This window comes from Ranitomeya variabilis, chromosome 3 (genome assembly GCF_051348905.1).
Source record: "Ranitomeya variabilis isolate aRanVar5 chromosome 3, aRanVar5.hap1, whole genome shotgun sequence".
In the NCBI taxonomy this organism is placed as follows: domain Eukaryota; kingdom Metazoa; phylum Chordata; class Amphibia; order Anura; family Dendrobatidae; genus Ranitomeya; species Ranitomeya variabilis.
Window position 1 is genome coordinate 687,262,346 of NC_135234.1, and position 17,206 is coordinate 687,279,551.

Here is a 17,206-nt window from a genome sequence, read left to right on the forward strand (position 1 = left end):
TTTATTTAAACATTCCAAAAATTCCTGTGAAGCACCAGAAGGGTTAATAAATTTCTTGAATGTGGTTTTGAGCACCTTGAGGGGTGCAGTTTTTAGAATGGTGTCACATTTGGGTATTTTCTGTCATATATACCCCTCAAAATGACAAAATGACTTCAAATGAGATGTGGTCCATAAAAAAAAATGGTGTTGTAAAAATGAGAAATTTCTGGTCAACTTTTAACCCTTATAACTCCATAACAAAAAAAAATTTGGTTCCAAAAGTGTGCTGATGTAAAGTAGACATGTGGGAAATGTTACTTATTAAGTATTTTGCGTGACATATGTCTGTGATTTAAGGGCATAAAAATTCAAAGTTGGAAAATTGCAAAATTTTCAAAATTTTCGCCAAATTTCCCTTTTTTTCACAAATAAACGCAAGTTATATCGAAGACATTTTACCACTATCATGAAGTACAATATGTCACGAGAAAACAGTGTCAGAATCGCCAAGATCCGTTGAAGCGTTCCAGAGTTATAACCTCATAAAGGGACAGTGGTCAGAATTGTAAAAATTGGCCCGGTCATTAACGTGCAAACCACCCTCGAGGCTTAAGGGGTTAAACTCTTTAACATTGAAATTGCATTTGCTCCTGCAGCAATTGTAACTAGATATAGTATAAAGATAAAGTATACTCCGCAGCGCTGGTTGTAAAGTAAAACTGAAAAACAATGATGGAATTGCTGTTTGTTTTGCATTTCCTCTAAATAGAAAATTCTTAAAAGCTGATTAATTACCTATATGTACCCCAAAACCCTACCCATAAAAAACTGCTGCTCAAAATTGACATTTTCCGTAAAGCATACTTTTATTTGATATACGGTAATACTGTAGTGTGAAAAAACTAAATTTATTTTGTCGCCCAATTCTTATTAACCTGTAAATCCAAAATGTGTTTATTTACATTACTGCCAAAATAGTTAACAAAAGCTAATTGATAGAATAGTTGAAAATGGAGATCTTGAACAATACAGCTGAATAAAGTGCCCCTTTAACCCCCTACCAGCGTATGATATAGAGTTTTGATATATGGGTTGCCATTGCAGCTGGGGGTCTCATGAACACCCCAATGCCTGTCATGATGGTCCGCCTGTGAAAGTCAGCCTATGGCTAGCATTCATAGGAGACTGATTTTTTTTTTTTCTATATACAGCAGATCTGTGATATTACTGTATATAGCCAAGTGATTGGACGATCGCAGGTTCAAGTCCCCTAAGGGGACTACAAGATACAGTAAATAGTAAAAAAAAGAAACCATTTATAAAATATGAAAAAATAAAATAATGTTCCCCCATTAAAAATTAAGAAATAAAAAATTAACATGTGTAGTATCTCCACTTACATAAAACTGAGCTCTATTGATATATAAAATTAACCCATATGGGTAACTGGCATAGCGAAAAAAAAAAATCAAAATTCCAGAATTGCGGGGTTTTTTTCCCGACGATACAATGCATCGTTTAGCCACAGAATTGTAGCAATGAAAACCTCAACTCAGGGCGTGAAAAACAGACCGTCACTCAGCTTCAGCATCTGAAGATTGAAAGCTGTACGGCTCTCGGAAAGTGGTGAGTTATTTTTTTACTTTTTTCACCACTTAAAGGGGATATCCTTCAAGTCTTCAGTCACTCATGGAAGGATCAATATTTCATCTATAAATTCTAGTAGGACTAGCCGGTATTAGATCTGTTGGTATAGCGGGGTCTCGCTGTGTACGTTAATGTGCTTCATTTAAGATGTGGCTGGAAACGTTTTAACCTGCAGATATAGGAACCTGGCATTATACATTTTGTAGAAGATAAAATCCGCACTATAACCTTTGTTCTATTGAGATAGACACCTTAGTTAAACTTTAATTGGCGAGTGTGCGGATACACCTACGTAGGAAACGCCGGGGAAATAATGACCCGTCTCTGATTCCCAACCCACATAATGGAAACTGTAAGTTCTGGTTAATATTTCCACACTTTCCAAATATCCTAAATCATTTGTCTTTGATGCTTGGCTTTGTCTCCTCTGGACTTTGTATATTCGCATGTCAGCCTCACGTTTCAGATCCCTGTCACATTACAGGAACAGGACTGTCACTATTGATGGAGCGGAGCGTGCGCAGCCTTAATGCAAGTGGTCATTCATGCAGAATGAGGACGTTCTTGCTAAGATTTAGGAGCATTAACAATGGGAACAAGAGAAAGAAAAGTTAATTGGTGCAATATGTCACCTGAGCGATGGGAATAGTCCTACGTTAAATTCTTTATAATGGTGTAAATTTGGGGTTAAGCAAAGTGTCAGTGTATAACTGGGCAGCAACAGGAAGGAAGAGGTGACAACCATTAAGGAACCCATACACATTATAGATATAAGTTGGCTAAACCAGCCAATGTCTCCAATTTCAGCCAACATGCGCTATACTCACCATGGCAGATGCTGGGGAAAAGAAGAATCCTCTTTTCATTTCAGTGTGCCCCAAAAAAATAAATCTGCTTTCTGAAATGATATAATATGCAAACTTTTAATATATGAAATTGGAACTGCATCACTGCTATAGAAAATGTTTAAAAATGAACATACTTGGCTCACAAATTTCCCAGTTCATGAAAGCCCATCAGCTTTGATGGAACGCTAATATGTCTCCTCTCTCTCGCGCGCTCCCGCTCTCTCTCTCGCGCCCGCTCTCTCTTAGGACCGATTCACACCGAGCTTTACCTTGGTAATAAATATATACCCCAGACACTAAAAGTCACGATAAAAACTGGGTAAATTCTCCTTGAATTCTATGGTTTTACGTTTCAGGACTTTACAGAGAAAAACCATTTTGGACTTGGTTACGGATATTTGATAGGAGTTCCGTGCACTACAGTTTTTCAAAGTCACATTCATATGTTAAGGAAAAAAATCAGCATGAAAATGAAAACATGGGGCAGATATCAAATCCTCATCTTGTTCCCTGTATGGATTTTTTTTGCCCATTTCACCGCATTCAATGGGGAGTAGGATGAAATCTGCACTGAAATCTGCAAGTATCGAAGATACAAATCCATAGCAGAAATTTCCCATAATGTTTGAACACGGCTTTAAAGAAGCTTTTGGGAAAGTGGATATCAAATGTTGTAAAATACATAAAACCACAAACACAGCTTCCACTTTCCCTCTCTGGGTCCACTTCCGGCTCTTTGCTCCTGCTCCGGTCTCGGTGTTTTGGCTGCGTCGGCTGTGTTTTGGCTGCGTCGGCTGTGTTTTGGCTGCGTCGGCTGTGTTTTGGCTGCGTCGGCGGTGTTTCACCACTGTAGCCAATTCCTAAGCTCAGCTACTCATGCCTTATTCATGGGCAGAGCCGCTGAGCTCAGTGATGTTCTGCAGTGCGGACTTCATGTCTATAGCCCTGCAGCCAAACATAGAATAGGGCAGTGACAGAGACTCATCGCTGGAACTATGGAATGTCAGTAATACTATTTTTATTGTTTTTTTAATTTTTATATTGGCATCACAGCTTGTAGCAAAAAGTTTTCTGAAAGAGAACATCCCCTTTAACTTGAACGTTGTAAGATTTGCAAACATTTGTTTATGCACAAGCTTCTTAATGGGATTTGTGCCACTAACTAAAGTGTGTTTTAATCAATAGATCTTGGAATAATAATGATTTCCATAATTGTACAAAAATAATGTTCCTGTGCTGCGATAATCTTATAATTGTGCCCCTGCTGTGTATTGTGTAATGGCTGTGTCTGACCGTGCAGGGACATGTCTGATCATACCACAGCTCCTGGCCAGGGGAGGAAGCAAAAGAGAGAATACAGACAGGACATCATGGGATCACAGCTGGTCCTTTCTCTTTTGCGGTGTTGTGACACTTGGTGCCCGGTGCCCAATCAGCGCAATTGTTACCTCTTTAAGATAATTCCTGATGTCATTCTTCTTTGGCACTGTGGTGATCACACTTGCTGATGAACCAAGAGCCAGTGGCCTTTGATCAACCCCTTATATCCTTGGTGTAATACATCTTTCTCACTTGGTTAAATATTAGTGTAATTTGCCATGTATTGTTCATCATTCCTGAGAAATACCTCCCGGCATCTGTGGCTCTTCTTTTTTTACTAGCCGATCTGGCTTGGTGTCATACCGCAACAATGACATTGTGTGAAGTTGGCTAATCAAATGAAGAGCAGCAAGACTCCCAACAAGCGACCACCGATTACTATTGTGGCTGAAGGATCTGGGTCCTGCAGATCGGCTCACAGTAACTCTGCTCGTGGGATTATTGTCCAATATGTATCCCGGACATAGTCCACCTCTCACTGATGTGGCATCTGTTGGCCTCTTACCAGGTCTCGTACACTGCTGGCAGGAATTGTGCACTGGTCTTATTAATTAGGATAGTCTGCATGCATTAATGCTGCAGGAGGTAAAAGAAAAGAAAGATTTTTAATAGAAAATATGTTTTCATTTTCCTTTTTTGAGTAAATTTAAAATTCTGGGTGGCATAAAATAGATGTAAATACAGCTTTAAACTGCACTGCCAGGGCCTAATTAACACATATCTGGTCTTCACCAACAGCTTAACCTCTGGTGACAACAAGAACACCAAAGATATCTGTAGTTAGTGGGTTTTTACATATTATCCTGCAGTTTGGAAGCTAATTTTAGGCATGCCGACATTTGTCTGAATGAAGCCTTACATTGTGCTTCTTGATTTTTTCCCCAGGTGATTGAAGACAATGGTGTGCGGAGAGTTGTAGTGGTTCCACAACCTCCAGAGTTCCACACGAGTGGTCATCCTGTCCTACATCGGCCACCTCCCCCTCTGCCTGGTTTTATACCCCTTCCTGCTATGATGCCTCCACCCCATCGCCACATTTACTCAGCAGTCAGCGGAGCAGGAGATCTGGCTGCCCAATACACCCCTCAGTATCACCCTTCACAGGTATATGGAGATTTGGGTAAGTACTCTACTCTAGATTTGTAGACTGTAACTGCCAGTGTGGTTTTATGTGTTAATCCTATATGAAAGTGACCATAATATAATATATTTAATGCAGATTGTATTAACCAAAATTATATTTTTTTTACTTAAAATGTTATTATTTTTTTTTTTTTTTTTCATTTTTTGGTTTATTTACATTTTCAATTTGAATTGCATATTATTTTGATTAGTTTTTATTCCTTTTTAGCAAGTTTATTTGTATTTAGCAGCTTAGTATGGTCCCAAAACTTTAAGGCCGGTTTGACCGTGTTATGCATGGACTGCCGGGGATGTTCTGACCTGAACTCTGCAGCCTCATAAAGTGGCACCTCTGGTCAAAATTACTGGTCTTGTGAACAGTTAAGCAAGTTGAAGATTAAATGATCTCTAAAGGGCTAAAGTTAAAGATGACACATTTCCTTTGTATTTTAGGCAAAAAAAATTGTCTTTTTCGTTATTTTAAAAATTACAAAAAGAAAAATTGGCTCATGCAAAATTTTGGGCACCCTTGGATATTTGTGTGCTCAGATAACTTTGACCAATGTTTCAGACCTTAATTAGCCTGACAGGGTTATGGCTTGTTCACTATCATTGTTGGGAAAGGCCAGGTAATGTAAATTTCCCAGTTTTATAAAACCCCAGCGTCCTCTGACCTTGTGCCAAAAAACAGCAGCCATTGGGTTCTTAGTGCCTAGCACTCTGAAAATGGTGGAGGCCCACAAAGCAGGGGAAGGCTATAAAAAGATAGCGAAGCATTTTCAAGTTACCCTTTTCTCAGTTGGAAACGTAGATTAGAAATGTCAGTTAACCAGAGCAGAGGAGATCAAGATAAGGTCTGAAAGACCTAGCAAAATTTCAGTGGGAGCTGCTCATAGGATTGCTAGAAAGGCAAATCAGAACCCCCAGCTTGATGGTAAAAGACCTTTAGAAAGATTTAGCAGACTCTGGAGTTATGGTACATTGTTGTACTGATTAGAGACACCTGCACAAATATGGCGTTCATGGAAGAGTCATCAGAAGAAAACTTCTGCTGCGGCCTCACCATAAACTTCAGCTTCAGAACGATGCAAATGAACATCTAAACTAGCCTGATGCATTTTGGAAACAAGTACTGTGGACCGATGAGGTTAAAATAGAACTCTTTGGTCACTGCATACAAGACAACCCAGAAATCTCACAGAAATAAAAGAATGGATGAAAATCCCTCAAACAAAAATTGAAAGACACTTGGATGGCTGCAAAAAGTGTTTACAAACTGTGATACTTTCAAAATGGGGGTGCTGCAAGGTATTAACCATAGAATGCACCCAAACTTTTGCATCAGCCCATTTTCCCTTTTTGTAAATTGTTACGGATGAAAAAATAAATATACCGCAGTTATATTTTTTGCCTAAAATGCAAAGGCAATGTGGCACTTTAACTTTAGCCCTTTAAGAGATCATTTCATCTTTAACTTGCTTAACTAATCTTAATAGCAATTTTGCCCATGGGTACCCAAACGTTTACATGCCGCTGTAGGCACATAAGACAGTAACCACAAACCATTCTTGACTGGATGTGTCTTGAATAGAACATTGTAACACTATACTAGTTATTTCACTAACTTTGCAAAAGCGCATTGAATTCTCAGTATTAATACATGTTTTAATTATGAATTAATTTACCCATATGATTATCCACTCCACTGTTCAGAAGAAATAAGTTGGCAGCATATGGGGTTAACATGTTTAAAGTAGATCTGTTAACGAATTTCACAAAACAAAATGTATAGAACAGTAAACTGATCTCTTAGACCAAATGAGGCTGGTGTACTTATTTTGGTAATGCATGCTAAACTATTCTCACATTTTAAACTCAATCTCTGACCACCTTGCCAGCTCCTCATTGTCCCTCCTCATGCTGTTCAGTACAAACTGCAGCTGTCAGTCAGCCTGAATGGGTGGGCGGCTGGAGGAAGAGTGGAGAGACCACAATCCAAGCTGCTTGAGGTCTAGTGTGAAGTCTCCACAATCAGTGATGGTTTGGGGAGCCATGTCATCTGCTGGTGTAGGTCCACTGTGTTTTATCAAGACCAAAGTCAGAGCTGCCGTCTACCAGGAAATTTTAGAGCACTTCATGCTTCCCTCTGCAGACAAGCTTTTTGGAGATGGAAATTTCATTCTCCAGCAGGACTTGGCACCTGTCCACACTGCCAAAAGTACCAATACCTGGTTTAAAAACAACAGTATCACTGTGCTTGATTGGCCAGCAAACTCACCTGACCTTAACCCCATAGAGAATCTATGGGGTATTGTCAAAAGGAGATGAGAGACACCAGACCCAACAATGGAGACGAGCTGAAGGCTGCTATCAAAGCAACCTGGGCTTCCATAACACCTCAGCAGTGCCACTGGCTGATCGCCTCCATGCCACGCTGCATTGATGCAGTAATTGATGCAAAAGGAGCCCCGACCAAGTATTGAGTGCATTTACTGAACATGCATTTCAGAAGGCCAACATTTCAGATTTTAAAATCATTTTTCAAGCTGGTGTTATAAAGTATTCTAATTTACTGAGATAATGACTTTTGGGTTTTCATTGGCTGTAAGCCATAATCCTCAACATTACCAGAAATAAACACGTGAAATAGATCACTGTTTGTAATGACTCTATATAATATGAGTTTCACTTTTTGTATTGAAGAACTGAAGTAAATTAACTTGCTGATGATATTCTAATTTAGTGAGAAGTACCTGTAAGTTCCCTGATCTTTTGATCAGTGCAGGTCCCGTACCCCCACAATCAGTTTATCAGCTATCATGTGTATGATAACTTGTTTCCATCAGCAAAACCCTTTATCAATCTGTAGTCACCATACAATTTGCATAGACTTGTGTAAAAGGGCCTTTAAACAAATGTTGATGGACTTGTAATATCGTCAACTGGCGCTTACTCAGGAAGGAAATCTGTCTGTGTAACTGCACGATAATTGTGGTGATTATGAGATCTGGAGTCCTAAGAAATCTGTTGTTACCACCACTAGATGAACATGGACATTGTAAGCAGAAGGAAGCTCATACATTTGGATGTACATTACGTACTCCCTACATGGCTGACACCCACAGATCTGTCTCATTAATATTTATGTGTTGACAGCTTTAGGGATATACAGCATATGCTACACTATAATTATATCCTGGCTTGTGTCCCACAGTGTCCTAGCTACCGATTCACGCTGATCCTTAAAGGAGAACTCAGGTGTTTTGTTTGTTTTTTTATTCTCAGACTGATTTAAATTAATATATTATCACTTTCCTTGATACCTCACAGGCTCTGCTCCCCTGCTCTCACTAGACTCAGCTTCCTTGTCCAGTCCTCAACGCACCAGAAGATGCCAGAAATGTCCACTTAGCTGATCACTGGTCGCAGCGGTGAGCCCTCGCAGTCAGTGGCTGAGGAGGCATTTCTGGTTTGCTGAGGAAGTAGAGACCAGTGAGGACTAGATGAGCGCTGAAACATAACGTAAGACGAATCAAGGATGGGGTTAGTATTGCTTTAGTATTTTAAACCAATCATGATACATGAATCCCTTTTTGGGAGAGGGGTTCAAGGGATTGCCCAGAGATATTTTTGTTTTTCAGGCTGCCATCTGATCAACCTGGCCACAGTGGGTAAAATGGAAATCTGATGGCTTGTCAGTATGAATGGCTCTTCATTTAGAGACTAGAATGTTTTGAATTCCTTGTCCTACAGAATTTTTGGACCCAGCGTATTATATAGACTCTAGAGATGAGCGAGCATTAAACTGCTTGGATGCTCGTTACTCAAAACGAACAATTAATGCTCCGAGTGCTCGTTTTGAGTAACGAGTATAATGGGAGTCAAATGGAAATCCAAGCATTTTTCCAGCAGACCCCACAAGGAGTAGTGTAAATGTGGAAATGGATAAAAAAAAGTACTGAATGGAAGGAGAACAGCATGGGGAAGACCCCTGGAAGCCTCTGACTCCCAGATCACTGCTGAGAACAATTGTTTTACACTTTTACTCCACTTTAAGGACTGACAATAAAACATTCCAAACCGAAGTGAAATTGAAATTTACAGGAAAAAAATGTTAAGAAACATCCTTTCCTGTATAATGACTTGTATATAACACTAAATTTTAAAAGAATTTAAGATAAAATTGTAATTTAAGTAAACCAAAATTGATATTTTTATTACAAAATTTGAAATTTCAGTGTAATTTATGAAGGAAGAAAGAGCTGCCAAAAATTAGGACCCTGATACACTCTGTATTAGACATTAATGAGGACCTCATACACATTCTGTTTCTGTTCAAATTGTCATGTAGTGGTACTCCTAGACTCATAAATGCTATGTAGTAAGTGCAAAACAAACTGCAAGCAGGGTCAACCATACACCCTTGGAGGCACCAGTTGTAGTGCCTCATTCAAATATTTACAACAAAGTATAGTTGTGGTACTAATACACTCCTAAAAGCTCTACACACAGCAACCAATCAAAAATAAGGATATCTAAATAACAAAATCCTAACAAGGTATCCACGTCATGCTCAAAAATGACATGTAACACAAGATCCAGAGAGAGATAAGGGGATTTTTTACAAATCAATATAAATTTTATTGCATTTAAATAACAGACAAAAATAGTGATCAGGTAGGAAAATAACAGCAGCTAAAGAGACTGGTGCCAGCAAAAAAAAAAAATTATAGTACACTGGGAAGAGAAACACGTGTCTCATAGCAACACCCGCACAAGGCTAAATCAATAAATGACAGATGACCGCAAAAAATCAGCTAGTTGACCAGTAGGTCTAGTAAATAGTCTAGGCTACCGGTTCAGAGTAATAGCCCATCATTACCCTAAAGAAAAGCATAAGAGTTCATTTGCTATATATGCATAGGATTTCAAGCTCAGAATAAAGAAATTTCATACATTGGTGTCTCAGGTCAAAGGTGTTTAAATAAAGGAGGAATACAATAAGATATTACCTTGAGACATGTTAACCACCTGCGGGGGTTCGGATGAGACACATAGGAGCTTCATATTGCAGTAAGTGCAAAAAAACTACAGGCAGGGGCAACCATAAACCTTTGAGGTACCAGCTGTAGTGCCTCACTCAGATATTTAGAACAAAGTATAGTTGTGATGCTCCTACACTCATTAAAGCTCTACACACAGTACAAAGCCTGCCAATAATTACAAGCAGGGTCATCCATACACCCTTGAAGGCACCAACTGGAGTGCTGCATAGAAAAAAAATAGTGTAGTTGTGGTGTTTCTATACTCATAAAGGCTTTGCATAAAGTGCAAATCCAGGAAAAAATATCAGGAGAGTCATCCATAGACCCTAGAGGGCAGCAACTGGCAAGCCTCATTCAAATATTGAATAGTAAAAACACTTCATAAGCTGCTGTCATCTGGTGGTGTGGAAAAGTCTGGTCTAATCCAGTCTTTGTTCATTTTTATCAGAGTGAGCCTGCCAGCACTTTCTGTTGACAGGCAAAAGCTCCTGTCTGTTATGACTCTCCCGGTGGCACTAAAAACCCACTCAGATAAGATGCTAGCGGCAGGGCAGCACAATACCTCCAAGGCATAGGGTGACCACTCATGCCAGGTGTCAAGCTTTGAGACACAATAGCTGAAGATCACAGAGGAATTAGGGAGTATTCTGGTCTTGTTAGCCAGATATTGCTTGGCCATCTTTAAAAACTTTTTTTTTTCCCTCCTTGTCAGCTTTTCACAGTGCACCTCTTTTTCTGCTGTCTCTCCCCCAGGTTATATGAAAAAGGTAATACACGTCACTCTGCAGTGAAGATAGGTGCACGGAAAGGGGTACCACTCCCTTACATAAATTAGAAAAAATATCCGGCACTCAAATATAGATGCAAATAGAATTTATTTTAATGCAATCCCAGGTTTTATGTAACGTTTCGGTCCGTAACATAGACCTTCTTCAGACGGATTGCTGTGGTTAATCAGAGTCCTGAAAAGGCAGCGCGTGGAAAAGGATGTGCTCCTGTGTAGAGAAGGCGCCTCTCCCCCAGGTTACACCCATTATCACACACGACCATGCCTGTTTGTGGGTTCAGCGGCTAGAGTCATAGATCTGTCTGGTCTGTAGTTCCTTTTAATAACTCTGCCGGGGTGTTCGCTTTGTCTCCTAGACAAATTAGGCTCAGCAACGCATGTTGACACTTCACTGAGGCAGTGCTGCAGAGCTTCCAGCTAATGCAGATGACATGCTCTGAGATGGCACATCAGAGATGGAGGATGAGGAAGGGTAGGAGGGGGTGCAGGAAGTGGTGTAGGAGGTGGAGGATACCTTGATAGAAATAGGGCCAGCAATCCTCTGTCGGTAGCACCTGTGCTGTACCAGGGCGGAACTCAGCCTCCACAAAGTTCACCCAGTGTGCCGTCATGGAAATGTAGCATCTTTGGCCACTAGCACTTGTCCTTGTGCCAGTTGTTAAGCGGACAATCCCAGGAACCACATTGGTAATGTCACGGGTGATGTTCTTGGTCACGTGCTGGTATAAGGCGGAGACGCAACAATGGGAGAAATAGTGGTGGCTGGGGACAGAGCCTTGAGTTACCAAATTCTACAACTGTAGCAGGCCAATTTTGTTTTTTTATTTCAAACCAACTAAATTTCACACAAACCAAGTTCTACAGTATATATAATAACAGTCAATTTTTGAACAACCAAATTTGTACACCTGTAGTAGGAAATTTTGGGATTCTATTTCAAGTCAGCGAAATTTCACATGTAGCAGGTTCTACAGTATATATGACAATAGTCAGTTTTTGGAACAAAAGTATTGTGTGTACTGTACCAGACCAAGCAGATTTTCTAAATTTTAATTCACCGTCATTTTACACAAAGCACGTTAAAATGTATGGATGACTAAATGAATCCAGACTAAATTTTCAACGTTTTTTTGGAGTCTTTTATGTATGACCGAAATATAATAGAAAGCACCTAATACTGTCTGGACGACTTTTTGAATACAGGCAAAAAAAGCGTTTAAAAAGTGGTCTGGATTCAATTACTCATCCATACAGTGCTAGATGCTTTCTGTTACATTTTGGTGGCATATAAGACTTAAAAATAAAAAAAAGCGTTGAAAAATTGGAATCTTATTGTTCTCTCCCTTCCAATGCTAAATGCACAATGTATGTGATACAAACAGCAAAGCAAACGATTGGCCCTTAGAAGGGGTATTAGAATGATGGCTCAGCTTCAGCATTGGTATGAGCACTACAGACCTCTGATTAGTTATACTGTACACACACAGGTCTAGACAAGCACTCTCTCCCTCCAATAACAACTATCACAGAGCTGTACAATGGCGTAGTTGTGCCGAGCTGGGCGACGCCTGTTCTTTTATAACCCCTGATGATGTCACACAGCCAACCAATCATAGTAATGCCACAACCAAGATGGCATTACAGTGTCTCATAGGTAATCCCTGCATGCTTATTGGCTGTGTAACAGTGGCCAAACATGTGGGGCAGGGATTCAAGTTTAAAATCGAGCACCACCCAATACTCGCCGGGCAACGAGCACATCCGAGCACCCAGATACTCGAGTATCACCTAGCACGTTCGCTCATCCCTAGTAGACACCCATTCCTCCTTCTACACCAATCACAGCATTGGGAATGTGCAGAAAGGCAAAACCCATGTGGTAAGTTACATGCAACAACCCATTTAAGGCAATTTTGACTGGGTTCTTTAGGGGGTTAACAAAAAATTGTATAGATTGCCACATTTTAATTTCTTTTTTTTTTTGTAATCTCCTTTTTATTTATATAAACCTTGAAATGATTTTATTCCGGCTTCGGTTAATCTGTAACGTTTTTCTCCTTATTATCTCATAGACGTTCTCACCACTCATGGGAGGTCCGGACTTAGGGACGAGAGATCAAGTAAAATCCATGAACGGTTGCAGAAGAAGTTGAAAGATAGACATGGTGCACAGAAGGACAAGCTGAACAGCCCTCCCTATTCACCCAAGAAAAGCACGTCTCCGGTCAATGAATCCAATGGAATTATTAAAGGGCAGAATAGTCCGGGGTTAAACACAGGACAATCCAGGAATAAACAGAAAGGAAAGAATTCATCCCAGGTAGAAACAGAAATACAAGGTAATTCTGATGAGAGAAAATGGGGAAAGAATTATGAATTGAAAAGGCAAAATCTTAAAGAAATTATATTGTACACTGTGCATCATTAAAGAGTTAAAAAAAAAAAAAAAAAAGAACCTGTCACTTGCCATAAATGTGAATTTTTTTCCACCTGATTGTAAATGCTGCTCTTCTCCTGAATCTGACATTGTTTTTCTTTTTCTGCTGCGACTCTCCATTCCTGAGTTATGCCCCCCTCTTCCCTCTATTCTTGTTATCCAAGAGGGTGTGGTCATCAACTCTTCTCTATGGGCATCTTCTTGAGAACAGGCCTAGATGGCTAAAAAAAATGGATTTATAAACAGGAAAGAGAGGTCCATAAATCAGGAAAAGCAAGGCACACGGACTCAAGACAAACAAGGGCCAGCTCAAGTGAACAGCGGCATTTACACACTGTAAGAAAATCTGTTTATGGATGTATGTATATGTGTGTGTGTGTGTGTGTGTGTGTATATGTGTGTGTGTATATATATATATATATATATATATATATATATATATATATATATATATATATATATATATATACATATACATATACACACAGGTCCATATATATTTGGACAGAGACAACATTTTTCTAATTTTGGTTATAGACATTACCACAATGAATTTTAAACAAAACAATTCAGATGCAGTTGTAGTTCAGACTTTCAGCTTTCATTTGAGGGTATCCACATTAAAATTGGATGAAGGGTTTGGGAGTTTCAGCTCCTTAACATGTGCCACCCTGTTTTTAAAAGGACCAAAAGTAATTGGACAGATTCAATAATTTTAAATAAAATGTTCATTTCTAGTACTTGATTGAAAATCCTTTGTTGGCAATGACTGCCTGAAGTCTTGAACTCATGAACATCACCAGACGCTGTGTTTCCACCTTTTTGATGCTCTGCCAGGCCTTCACTGCGGTGGTTTTCAGTTGCTGTTTGTTTGTGGGCCTTTCTGTCTGAAGTTTAGTCTTTAACAAGTGAAATGCATGCTCAATTGGGTTGAGATCAGGTGACTGACTTGGCTATTCAATAATATTCCACTTCTTTGCTTTAATAAACTCCTGGGTTGCTTTGGCTTTATGTTTTGGGTCATACTCCATCTGTACAATGAAACGACGACCAATCAGTTTTGCTGCATTTGGCTGGATCTGAGCACACAGTATGGCTCTGAATATCTCAGAATTCATTTGGCTGCTTCTGTCCTGTGTCACATCATCAATAAACACTAGTGACCCAGTGCCACTGGCAGCCATGCATGCCCAAGTCATCACACTGCCTCCGCCGTGTTTTACAGAGGATGTGGTATGCTTTGGATCATGAGCTGTACCACGCCTTTGCCATACTTTTCTCTTTCCATCATTCTGGTAGAGGTTGATATTGGTTTCATCTGTCCAAAGAATGTTCTTCCAGAACTGTGCTGGCTTTTTTAGATGTTTTTTAGCAAAGTCCAGTCTAGCCTTTTTATTCTTGATGCTTATGAGTGGCTTGCACCGTGCAGTGAACCCTCTGTTTTTACTTTCATGCAGTCTTCTCTTTATGGTAGATTTGGATATTGATACGCCGACCTCCTGGAGAGTGTTGGTCACTTGGTTGGCTGTTGTGAAGGGGTTTATCTTCACCATGGAGATTATTCTGCGATCATCCACCACTGTTGTCTTCCGTGGGCGCCCAAGTCTTTTTGCATTGATGAGTTCACCAGTGCTTTCTTTCTTTCTCAGGATGTACCAAACTGTAGATTTTGCAACTCCTAATATTGTAGCAATTTCTCGGATGGGTTTTTTCTGTTTTCGTAGCTTAAGGATGGCTCGTTTCACCTGCATGGAGAGCTCCTTTGACCGCATGTTTACTTCACAGCAAAACCTTCCAAATGCAAGCACCACATCTCAAATAAACTCCAGGTCTTTTATCTGCTTAATTGAGAATGACATAACGAAGGGATTGCCCACACCTGTCCATGAAATAGCTTTGGAGTCAATTGTCCAATTACTTTTGGTCCCTCTAAAAACAGGGTGGCACATGTTAAGGAGCTGAAACTCTTAAACCCTTCATCCAATTTTAATGTGGATACCCTCAAATGAAAGCTGAAAGTCTGAACTTCAACTGCATCTGAATTGTTTTGTTTAAAATTCATTGTGGTAATGTCTATAACCAAAATTAGAAAAATGTTGTCTCTGTCCAAATATATATGGACCTAACTGTATATACTATTGAACTCGTTCTACGCCCGGGTGGCGAGCATTTATATTGGTGTATGGTCTCCATCCTTGTATGTGCTGCTCCCATCTTGCTCTCCCATCCTGTCATGTGCTGCTCCATCCTGCGCCCCCATCCTGTCATGTGCTGCTGCATCCCTATCCTGTCATGTGCTCCCATCCTGCGCCCCCCATCCTGTCATGTGCTCCCATCCTGCGCCCCCCATCCTGTCATGTGCTCCCATCCTGCGCCCCCCATCCTGTCATGTGCTCCCATCCTGCACCCCCATCCTGCGCCCCCATCCTGTCATGTGCTGCTCCCATCCTGCACCCCCATCCTGTCATGTGCTGCTCCATCCTGCGCCCCCATCCTGTCATGTGCTCTCATCCTGCGCCCCCATCCTGTCATGTGCTCTCATCCTGCACCCCCATCCTGTCATGTGTGCGCCCCCATTCTGTCATGTGCTGCTCCCATCCTGCACCCCCATTCTGTCATGTGCTGCTCCCATCGTGCGCAATCATTCTGTCATGTGCTGTTCCCATCCTGCCCCCCATTCTGTCATGTGCTGCTCCCATCCTGTACCCCCATTCTGTTGTAATGTGCTGCACCCATTCTGCCTGTTCCTGTTTCCATTCTGCCATATGTTGCTCCCATCTTTCTCTCTCCGGCTCTACTTCCCAAGTGCGGCTGTGCAGAGTGCGGGCGGCTGTGCAGAGTGCGGGCGGCTGTGCAGAGTGCGGGCGGCTGTGCAGAGTGCGGGCGGCTGTGCAGAGTGCGGGCGGCTGTGCAGAGTGCAGAGTGCTGGGGGCCTGAGCAGGCGGGGACACTGGCGTGCTGTGGGGGTCAGGTGCTGGAGTCGCCGCTAGCTCAGGCCCCCGGCACTTGCTATAGTCACCTGGCCCTGATCCAGTGCTGCGTGCCGCTCCGTCTTCCGGATCCTCTGGCTGTGACTGTTAAGTCAGAGGGCGGCGCGCATTAAGCGCGTCATCGCGTCCTCTGAACTGAACGTCACAGGCAGAGGATGTGGAGGACGGCGCAGCGCGCACCGGTGGAACGGGACAGGTGAATATAGCATACTCACCCTCCTGGCACGTCCCTGCCTCCCCGTTGGAGATCGCGGTGTGCGTTCAGTGCTTACGCATACCGCGATCTCCTGGGAACGTCACTCTGTGGGGTCCAGACTGCGCCGGCGCTTGCGCAGTCTATAAAGGCTTCGGACAGAGTGACGCTCCCAGCGTTATATTATAGATGTATATGAGTATATACACTCACCGGCCACTTTATTAGGTACACCTGTCCAACTTCTTGTTAACACTTAATTTCTAATCAGCCAATCACATGGCGGCAACTCAGTGCATTTAGGCATGTAGACATGGTCAAGACAATCTCCTGCAGTTCAAACCGAGCATCAGCATGGGGAAGAAAGGTGATTTGAGTGCCTTTGAACGTGGCATGGTTGTTGGTGCCAGAAGGGCTGGTCTGAGTATTTCAGAAACTGCTGATCTACTGGGATTTTCACGCACAACCATCTCTAGGGTTTACAGAGAATGGTCCGAAAAAGAAAAAAAATCCAGTGAGCGGCAGTTCTGTGGGCGGAAATGCCTTGTTGATGCCAGAGGTCAGAGGAGAATGGGCAGACTGGTTCGAGCTGATAGAAAGGCAACAGTGACTCAAATTGCCACCCGTTACAACCAAGGTAGGCCTAAGAGCATCTCTGAACGCACAGTGCGTCGAACTTTGAGGCAGATGGACTACAGCAGCAGAAGACCACACCGGGTACCACTCCTTTCAGCTAAGAACAGGAAACTGAGGCTACAATTTGTACAAGCTCATC

The 17,206-nt window shown here is 41.4% G+C and overlaps 1 protein-coding gene across 5 annotated transcripts in view; it reads left to right on the forward strand.

The window, feature by feature from the left end:
- The window catches only part of FNDC3A (fibronectin type III domain containing 3A), a 381,088-nt gene that overhangs the window by 254,236 nt on the left and 109,646 nt on the right, over nucleotides 1-17,206 (forward strand). For all 5 annotated transcript variants that reach the window (XM_077298073.1, XM_077298074.1, XM_077298077.1 and 2 more), the window contains 2 exons: nucleotides 4,743-4,977; nucleotides 12,884-13,150. In XM_077298073.1, the coding sequence (XP_077154188.1) occupies nucleotides 4,743-4,977; nucleotides 12,884-13,150 (502 nt within the window). The remainder of the gene's footprint in view (nucleotides 1-4,742; nucleotides 4,978-12,883; nucleotides 13,151-17,206) is intronic.